Source organism: Pavona decussata, unplaced genomic scaffold (assembly GCF_977016875.1).
Source record: "Pavona decussata unplaced genomic scaffold, jaPavDecu1.1 SCAFFOLD_254, whole genome shotgun sequence".
Lineage (NCBI taxonomy): Eukaryota > Metazoa > Cnidaria > Anthozoa > Scleractinia > Agariciidae > Pavona > Pavona decussata.
The window spans coordinates 6,109,888-6,120,502 of NW_028145657.1; the positions used below are offsets into that span (position 1 = coordinate 6,109,888).

Here is a 10,615-nt window from a genome sequence, read left to right on the forward strand (position 1 = left end):
ACTCTTCGACACTGTTCTCGTGGATCACAACACAACCGTGGAATGTTGGTCCTGGTTTAAAAGGACACTAAAGTTCTTTGGCAAAGTCCCATATTAAGTTTAAGTTTAAGTTTAATAATGCTTTGTCATGCTAGTATATGTACAATAAAAGATATGAAAGGCGCATGACCAGACAGTAATTGGGGGAAACTAAATTCCATTACAAAGAATATTCTCCAATCAGTTAAACATTCTATAAAAATTGGAAAAAAAAATTAAATGCGGCCCAAAACTAGCTTAATTAAATTACCTACTAAAATATTGTTCTCAGGGATAGTAAAACGAGCGAAGAACACGAGCGAGCGCGAATTTAGCCCCACGCGAGGTGACGCAACGCGCGGGAGGAAATTTTCGCCCGTTTTTGCGTGGTTCACTCGCTTTACTATCCGGCCCTAAAAAATACCAGGGGCTGCTTGTCGGCTTAGATCATAAGGAAGGAGTATTAGAGTGTCCCCGCGGAGAGACCCTATCCTTGGCTGTACCAGTACATGCATTTGGTGCTCAGTATTAGTTTCTTCACTGTGTCGGCATAATTTATAGTAGAGAGACTATTTCAAAAGGAACTCCGCTAAATAAATTATAAAAGCAAAGAATGGGTCAAAGACAAATAGCTCTCCAGGAATTTATAGGCCTAATACAAGTGTAATCAACTATTTAGTCGAGTGATTAACTGCCTGCCCGCTTGATTATTTTCTTACAGGCAGTGAACTTTTACAAATGTCAGAAGCAGCAAACCCTGTGCCCGGTGTCCCAGAAGGAAGCACTAGTGACCCACCCGAGCACAATGTTACTCTGTTGAAGCCTGAGAAACTCCCCAACAGAATAGTTCATTGGACAAGTGTCCAACTCCCGATTGATATTCTGCTTCTTACGGTGAAAGAATGTGAATTTTTAGGCTGCCTTTCCCACCTGAATCCTGAATTCTTCAAAAGTTATTACAAGTCTCTGGGGTATGTTTACTTCGGGGATATGGGTGAGGATGAAATGAAGCTGAAAATTGCTGTAATCCAGTGCAACATGGGTTCCACCGTCCCTAAAGGTTCTGTAGTTGTTGTATCAAAGGCAGTCAAAAGTTTAGGCCCCAAAGCTGTCTTTTGTGTAGGTTTCTGTGGTGGTTTAAACCACAAAAAAGTCAAATTGGGAGACGTGGTAGTTTCGGCCAGATTAATAACCTATGCATCGATCAAAATTACGGAGAGTGGCATTCGACAACGTGGCGTTAATGTTCCTTTGAAAACCCAACTTGCTGACCTTATACGAAGTGCTGGTTATGGCTGGGAGGCACCGCTGAAGGATCCAGGAAAACTAGAGGTCAAAGTGCACCGAGATGGCGTGTTTCTGAGCGGCCCAGAGGTGGTTGACAACAATGAAAGGCGAGAGGAGCTCATCCAGCAATTCCCTGAAGCAATTGCTATTGAAATGGAAGGCGAAGGTACATAGTTTTACTCTTCTTCAAAATGTGTTCTACAATGATTTGTTTGAGAACACTGCCTATTAGACCATTAAGATTACTAGCTGTCCAGGTACGGACTCAACTTGTTTTTGCAATACAAAGCTTTTAAGTATCTGCGTGCGCTGTTGTGTGTTCCTATTCTCTGATGATCCTCAGATTATTTTGGCCTTCTCAGCCAAAATATTCACCCTGAAAACATTGTGTCCATCCTTTTATGTGTAAATCAACGGTCAATATAGCAAGTACCTTAGCAACGGATTGCTCAGTGTTAAAGTTAATTTAACCAAGAAATAATTACAGCAAATGAACAACTACTAAAACGTCTTCACAGGCCTTTTTACAGCAGCGCATGACTTGGACGTTGAGTGGATTGTCATTAAAGGCGTCTCAGATTTTGCCGACGGCAGGAAGTCTAAAACAGATGCTTGGAGACCGTTCGCCAGTACGATGGCCGCGTCTCTTACTGCTCATTTGCTAAGCAATCCTTTTGTTTTCGAAGATTGGCCACATTATGGACGCCGTAAGTAGACATTAAAATAAAAAGAGCTAAAGAAACCAACGAAATATTGTTTTCCTCTTCCTTACATTTTTTATTATTTTGTAATAATACTTCATTGAGAAATCCCGGCCCGGAATTTTACATTATCAAGTCACATTTAAAAATTGTTGTTATAGTATCTCTTGAAATCTTGGATAGTGGAGTAGACATTGAGACTGCTCGGTAAACAGTCCCACAGTGATACGGTATAATTAAAATTGCTCTGACCTGTGAACAGATATTGAAGACAAAATCATTGATTACAAGAGCGCTAGCGTTCCTTTCCTGTTAGATTTCAAAGCAGATTGCTTTCCGTCAAATAACAATTTTGGAAGTAAAATTTCATGTGGATGAAAGATTTTAACAAGAGACCGTCGCATGATACCGCGCCCGTCCAGTGTTTTTATGCAACTAACTCTCAAAGTGTCCTCCGTTGACACAATAATGATTTTACAGAGTAAAGTTTATTTGCACGTACGTTTGCATGAGAAATGATCCGAGTCGGATTATTAAAATCATTCATCTGCTGTCTTTCTTGTACCTGTTTATTACTGTAATTAGAGCAGTAAGAGGGGGAGCAGGGATCAGTAATGAAAGCACTCACCCCCCATCAATGTGGCCCGTGGACTGGGTTTAATTTGTTGTTGGTTCTCGTTCCTTCCCTGAGGATTTTTCCCTGGGTTCTCCAGTTGTCGGCTTTTATCCACATAAATTACAGAGAATTTTCAAATTCCATCAGTTCGACCTTGAAACGGTGATCGAAAAGCCACACTGTGGATGTATCACTGATTCTTATTTCTCTTTATTCTGGTTTATAACCTGAAATGGTTTTCGAATTTTAAAGGTGCTTCAACTAAAAGGAGGATTTCATCCGCATCAAGTACCGAAGATTCAAGGAAGCACGAGCCTGCAGCTCGTGAAGGTAATAAAACTATCATCGAAACTTACTTAAGTTAGAGAGCTAACATTTGTGTTTACTGGCTGAGAGAAACACTTGACAGGTAGGCCAACTTGGAGTTCAGGAGAAGGATTCTCAAAGCCGCCCATAAGTTAGGAGACATACATGAACTTTATTTCAATACGGTATCAATTCATGAAATATGCCCTTCCATCGAGCCGTGTATTTAAATTTAAATTACAATTGAGATCTCATACTTAAAAGAGCTAAATATTTCTTTCCTAATGGGAAATCAATAAAATTTACTTAAGGCTGCACTAATTAAAAAACAAGGAAAGTGTGAGGACAAAGGCAAAGCCAGCGATGAAGCTTTGAAAGAAGTCACAGAGGATTGATTGTTGTTTTTAGAGGGGAGGCCGTTTCAGAGTAAAGCACCTCGTTACTGAAAGCTGCGTTTCCTTGAGAACATAAGATTGGCCATAAATAGTGCCTTAGGGCGGTTTTCAATTGAGTGTCGAAAGTAATTTTGTGTTTGCTTTGGTTTTGCATTACTACGCTCTGTGATTGGTTAACAAAACTCGCGCAACTTTCTCAACCAATGGGAATCCAAACCAACACCAATCGTGTTTTCGCCACACGCGTTTTCTCGCGCTTGGCGACATTTACATGTATTTCTTTCGAATTCTGATTGGCCCGTTGTGTTGTTTACACTGTTGCGATTGGCCAGAGTAATTACTTTGGTTTTGGTTTTACGATACTCAATTGGAAGCCGCTGGCCGCTCTATGTACAAAATCCATTCAGAAGTCAAATTAAGACTATAAAGTCTCCTCGTAAAATTGTCATATTTGAACTTATGTGAAGTGCGTCAATGATAGGTGTGCAGATAAAGGCGTTCAACGATTGACATCTTTAATTGGACACCTACGTGACTCCTCCTTGATTACATGAACACTAATCCAAGTCAAAAATATCCGAATCTTACTGGCTATAAGCAGGAGTAAATTCAGCCTCAATGGGACATTATGAGCATGGTGCCTAAGTAATTGTGGCTATGCATGTTTCTTGGTAGCTAAAATACAGTTCTGGCTCTACTCCAATCTAAATCCGAGTTTGTTGATTGAAAATCCAATTTTCTGGTCGATTTAGAATAATAGCCTTCAAATTTAGCCAAGCGTGAGGCGTGAGACATCGGGCGAGAAACGCGATGCACTAGCATAGAACACCAGGCGAGCCTGATTCTCAGATACCATCCAGGTCGCTCACGATCACACGTTCTCTCCCTTCCAAGGAAGAATCAGGCTACAGGCGAGAGGGAGAGAAAAATAATTATCTTCCTCTCCGGCTCGTGCTTTTCACGTTTCACGCTCGTGTCTCCCGCTTCGCGCGATGTCGCGCGTCTCCCGCTTGGCTGTCATACAATAAAGAAACATGAAATAATCTTATCTTCCAATCAAAACTACAGCTTTCTGTTGACATTGCCAATAACTGAAAGTTTTTGTCTTGTTTCTTTCAATTTATCTCTAAAGGCGAGCCTGCCTCAAAGAGGAAGAAAGTCTCAATTGACAGTAGTCACTTTGCAGGTAACGTAAGATCTTTGTTGTTGTCAGTCACCATTTTCTTTTTTATTTCCTATGTTAATTGTAATAGTTTTCGGTCGATTCAAAAGTAAAAAAAAAAGTATTCACGGCTTGTAATCAAAACTACAAAAACATTTTGTTTTCTTTCGGTAGTGCGTTTAGCTGAGAGTAGTATCCAGGATTTTAAAGTTAACATGTATGATATCTTTATTGTTTTTCATTTATTTACCCTTTCCTTTTTCTCTTATGTTTCTCTTGGAGACTTGGACGTGCGACGATTATGCCTAGTTACAGGTAAGTAACCTTATACCGTCAATTAACTGGGGAAATTTCTACAGGAACTCTGAAATCTTGCAGGCGATGTTCAAAACTGACATGTAAATTTGAAACTCTGCTCAAACTTCAAAAATACTGGTCACGCATGATGTAGATTGACTGTAAGTGTTACACAATTTCCAAATAAACAAAGGCAGCATAACAATCACCTTTTTCGTCTTGACCTGTTTTAGGGGACGGAACAGTTGAGATCTTGGAGCATGCCTCAGAAATTGTTTCTTTGTACCGTTCGTAGCATCACCCGTATGCACCTCTCTTTTCGCGCTCACATCCAGTCCTTTTCTTATAAGTCCGTAAGCTAATTACTTCCATCAATTTTTGTTCTTTTTTGTGCTAAAACTGTCTTGTTTACTTCCACTGTAGTCAAAGCCGGCTGTCCTTCTGAAGAGGAGTTAATGTTGCTTTCCAGAAAACTCGCCGACGACTGGAGGAGGCTGGCGAGTCGCCTTGGATTCGAATGGAAAGAGGTTACTGCTTTTCATTTGCAAAATGAGAAATTGGCCGACAAGGCAAATGAAATGTTGATGGAGTGGAAGAAAAGAAAGCATACTGCTGCTACCTATCAAGCTTTATACGACGCCTTGTGCCATGAACTGGTAGCCTGCAAGGCGTTAGCAGAGGAATTCTGTTGTTCTAAACCGTAGAAGTTTTATCATAAGGCGCTGCACGGTATACAATAGTATCACAAATGATCGATCTGATAATCAACTCTGCGGTGTAGATGTTGCATTGCTAAGTCAACGTTGCTAACCCCATTCCGGAGGTCCGTTGGGTTCGATTTCCATCGGGGTTAAAGGTTTTTTCTTTGCCTCTTGCATTTAATTCCTTACTAGGGCTAACGCTCAGTGGGAAATTCTTGGGTTCACTTAGTACTTCATTCATCGCTTAGTTAATTATCTGATCCATCATTATTGTGTCACTAGTGCCAGTGGCACAACATTCACTCTTCAATCACGGCGGGCAACTCATAACGAAGTTTACTAAAGTTGATAATCTTGGAGCTCAGTATATATGATGCCGCATGTCAAGAACTCTTTTCTTTAAAAATTTAACTAACCAATATATGTAGCATGCATTCTTTTTAAATATTCGTGGTTAGCGCCGATAATAGGCAAAAAAAACCAAGTAATTTTTAATTGCTCGACCGTAAGAACATATATTTAGTGCATACAATTAATTTTCCCAAATTAGATTTTTACCTTGTGATCGATAATGATTTTCCATGTAAATCAAGGTACAGGAAACTGAGGAAACAATGGAACAGATCCGTTGCATATTGAGTGATAATAGCTGCTTGAGTTCATCAATTTTTACTTCAGTGTGTGGTTGATAATTGTTTAATATTCGGTAACTGAGTTATTTATTTATCATTAGTAATAATCAAAGTTTAGGGAGTGCCTTCGATGTCACCAGGCTCTCTCTCCTTTGTCAAGTTGGTGATGATAGACATCACACGCCCCTGAAAAATCTGCAGGGGATGCAGATACGCGTCCCAAGATCCATTCATTCGTTGATTAAATTGTCCCCTTCAATCGCTTATCCAATCTGTATTAGGAGTGCGTTCTTTCTACGTCGAACGCAATAAATTGATCCCATAGAGTAGAATAATTCTTTAAGTCGAAAAGAAAATAGATTTCATCTTGAAACTGGTTTTTAGTTCATGGTTTCAAGCCTAAATCTCACTGATGCACTCCACTCAATTGCCTTTCGTGTAACATCCAGGTAGTTTTCTCCTTAAACGGTTTCATACAAATTTTAACAGAATGCTTCCAGTAGGTTACATTACCTTTGCTATACGCGTACCGTAGATGATCTAATAAACGCCGGGGGCGTTTATTGAATTTCAAGGGTCCGAAGGGGGCGTTTAAAAGAGAGAGGCGTTTATTCTAATAACTGTAACAATACGGTATTATAATAACCTAAATGAAAAAGCTTTAGCAGACTATCAAGTCAAACGTGAAGTAGGCCTTGTAATTCCGGGATGCTACAATGCTAGGACAAGCCGAAAGAAAATTGCTGATATCCTAAGCACAGAGATCAAGAGCATTAAAGAGCGCTATCCTCACTTTGAACTGGAAATTGAGCAAGACGCAACTCCCACACCGGTGTAAACTAAGCAAGAACGCAAATAAATTGATTGATTGTATTGTACATCTGTTTCTTGTTTATGTGTGGTTTTCAGGGAAGGGGGGCGTTTATTAGACAGGGGGCGTTTGTTAAAGAGGGGCGTTTAATACAAACTTGTCAGCTTGAGTAAGAGAGGGGGCGTTTATTAGATCATTTATGTTTATTAGATCATTTACGGTATTGTAGATAATTAGGTATTTTCTGATTGATATCAGTAATTAGAGGGAATCTTCCAAACTCGTGTAGTCAACGATAGATTTTTTTACTTACTCCTAAAAGAATTAATTAAAAAAGGCTTAAAAACATTGGAAGTGAAGTTTTTCAGAAGTAGAGTTGTCCTAGACCTTAAATTCATGATGTGCTTAGGTTATCATTAAAGGCCATATTCTGAGCCAACCGCCGACCGGTTGGCTCAGTTGGTAGAGCACCTGGCTCCCGAGCGGGCGGTCGCGGGTTCAAACCCGGGCCGGACCAACACTCAGGGTCTTTAAGGCGACGCTGACGTCCGATCTCACTCCATACAATTTTAAACCATAGAATTGTAAGCCGCTATGAGACTTGGTGATATGTGCGGTATATAAGAATTTCATTCATTCATTTATATTCGACTGGACCTCCGCCCCTGTCCCGGTTAAAATCCCCGTTTCGGAGATAACGCGCTGATCAGTTCCAAATTCCACCCCCCCTCTCCCCTTCCCCTCAGGGCAGCGCCTGGACAATTGAAGTTCTAAACATCCCTGTGTTTGGATTACCTCTTCCTGGGGCCCCCCCAAAAAAGGTTTCAAATGCACTAATTGGAATATTAATAGTTTCTCAGTCTTATTGTTAAAGACTGAGTTATATATATGCATTTATTCAATAATTTAGTACACAGTTAACTGTAACACAAATTATTATAGTAATGAAGCCAGTAGGACATTAGATGAGCACGTTTTATTGCTGTTAGAAAGAACGTCTGCTTACAATTAAGTAAAAGAATTGCTGTATGAGGAAGAGGAAATGTTGAATAAAACTATATTCGCCAAGCCCAACTTTAATCTGACCATCCCATAAAGAAAAAAAAACACTTAATAATATGCTGTCCCTGTGTACTGATCTATCAATTAAAAAGCGAGTCAAATGGGTGATTATTTTATGAAACACTTGTGGTGACTCAGCTATGTTTAGCAGAAGCCAGCAGTCGGCCACATGACTCGGCTATTTTTGATCTTCCTTTAGTTAGTCCATATATTAATTTTACAAACTGGAAGAGGAACAGGTAATGGCATTCTACGAATTTCTTCGAAGTCAGATAAATTGCAAATATAAACGCAATTTCTCGAGAGCGAAACTATTTTGGGTGGTGTTCTTTTCTTTGTTTGTACATTTGGAAACTAAAAATTCTGATACAAACTTCTTATATAGCTTAAAGAAAAAAGAAACATTCTTGCCTTTCAAAATAACCTATATGAGAAGTGTGAATGATTTCGGAAAATTGAGACTTGAAGAATTCAAGATGAGACTAAGAATGGTCATTTAGGAAACAAACTAAGTTTCCTCCTGTCCGATAAAAGAATGTTTATCAGTCATGAAAGGCATTTGCAATTTAAGAAATAGATATTCACCGAGACCAAGCGTAGCAAAAGAAGTATATAAAAACGGATGCAATTATTGGTGAACGTTGTTCAAGTTAAAGCCGGTTTCTCCAATAGATACTTTTTAGCTCACAGAGAAGGCCAAACAGCGATAGCACAGAATAGAACTCCATTGAACCTCAAGTCTAATTAGGTGTCATTGGTTAAATACGTTTACAAAATGTGACGAAAAAATTATTACAATAATTACAATAATAGTAAAGTGCATGAAACAGGTAGAGTAATGACAATTTGACTGCTGGATCTACAAATGTGATCATACCGCAGTGATCGAAGTTAGGATTATCCACGAATCAGGAGCGACGGCGACGACAACGGCACAAAACAACACTGGTTTAATGAGCAAAAACAATCGCTCTGCAAGTGTGTCTTATATTTTGGTACATTTCGTAGCTTTCCTCTGCAAAACAACAACGTGAAATGATCAAATTCTAGGTTTTTTGGAGAACGGAAGCACACGCGGTGAATTTTCATTAATTTTTCTTTCTTAACTTAAACGCCACTCCTGCCAATTTGGGTCTTAGATAGTTCGCCGTTTCTGTAGAAGTTGAGCGAGTTGAAATAATCGCGAAGTAGTACAAATGCAATAAAGTTATATTTTCAGGTGACGTTTTCGTTGCCGTCGTCGCTGCTTAAGCTCCCTATTTACTAATAAGGATATTATTAGGGTATCGCTTTCTTTTTTATCATTTGGAAATACATATTGAGACAAGAAATATAACCGAAACGTCGGTTTCTATCACTTAAATTTTTTGTCATTTAGGTCTAATAGTAGGTTGGTGTGAGCGCTTAAGTTCCTTTTGTTTACGGTGTAGAATGTGTGGACTACTGACATCTCCCTGCTGTGTCAGCAACGAAACCTGTTAGATAGCGTCAGGCTTCAGCAATATTTGAGTGCAGCAATGTAATAACTGGTGCGAATTTGTAGTCCTTTTTCAGATTTTCTGCTCGTTTTAGCCTCACTCTTGTCATTTCTCTTGGCTTTCTTCTAAAATCAAATGATTATGAGTCAATGAATCATCACAGTTCGGTGTGGTCAAAAGAAAACATTCATGTGAGGTTGTTTCCCATACTCGCTAACAAGCCGGCCGGCAAAGGACCCGATAATTTTAATTATAATCCCTACCTGGTTACAATGTCCATATAAGAATTTTATAACTAATTGTAAAAAAGGAGAAATTGAAAGGCAACTCTTACTGATAACAAAGATTCACCCTTTTAAATGTCAGTCTTAATATGGCAATAACAACCTCAAGCTTTATTTCTCTTTTTTTTTTAACAATTCCGTGAAATCGAAATCAGGATAAATATAATTATCATTTTTAGAAAATACAATATTAACATGACTCATGACTGATGCGGCACTCTTCAGATTTTTCCGAAAAAGGAAACCGCTAAAGTCTATACTGATCCCGTTATAACTTTTCCGCTCCTGAAATTACAGTACACGCACGCCAAATGTATACCTTTCAAGGCCAAAAAAATAAACCGACCTTCCTTATAACATGTTTTAAAGTTCACCATTTTATGACAATCCAAGGAGAATCTGCGTGTGACTACATACAGCAAGAGACCAGGAACGACTGTTTAGGAAGAAGGTAAACTGTTCGTTGTTATACCATGGCTGAATTTGGAGTTGCAAGAAGAGTTACTATAAGAATCATAGAAATCTAGAGGGTTTGAAAACAAATGAAAGACCTCGGGAACTGGCCGGTTTAAGATCTTTTAAAAATGATAATCTTTGTACAGGAGCTTTACGCCGCTTCGTGCTCGATAATTGCCGTACAAGTATATAACAGCCTGCCGTCAGATTTAACCCCACGGATTTAACGTAATCAATTTAAGCCTATGCGCAGTCGACAACAAGGAATTCTTGTCATTTCTTGGGACAATGCTCGGTGCAATCTCTTCGTAACTTCATTCGGCTATAGTGTGTAGGGGTACGAATTCAAAGAGATAGGTAACTCGAAGTAAGTGTGTTGACAACTGGTAGTATCTAAAAACCGTTTTAT

At 39.1% G+C, this 10,615-nt stretch overlaps 1 protein-coding gene across 4 annotated transcripts in view; it reads left to right on the plus strand.

Moving 5' to 3' along the window:
- Positions 1-7,629, plus strand: part of LOC146456809 (uncharacterized) — a 13,580-nt gene extending 5,951 nt beyond the window's left edge. For 2 of the 4 annotated variants that reach the window (XM_085092770.1, XM_085092772.1), the window contains exons 3-8: positions 740-1,471; positions 1,824-2,012; positions 2,875-2,952; positions 4,456-4,509; positions 4,768-4,800; positions 5,206-6,991. In XM_085092770.1, the coding sequence (XP_084948896.1) occupies positions 740-1,471; positions 1,824-2,012; positions 2,875-2,952; positions 4,456-4,509; positions 4,768-4,800; positions 5,206-5,486 (1,367 nt within the window). In that variant the 3' untranslated portion in view covers positions 5,487-6,991. Of the gene's footprint in view, positions 1-739; positions 1,472-1,823; positions 2,013-2,874; positions 2,953-4,455; positions 4,510-4,767; positions 4,801-5,205; positions 6,992-7,163 lie in introns of those variants that run through there. The other 2 variants (XR_014858722.1, XM_085092771.1) reach the window with 2 other exon arrangements.
- Positions 7,630-10,615: the final 2,986 nt, after the last annotated feature.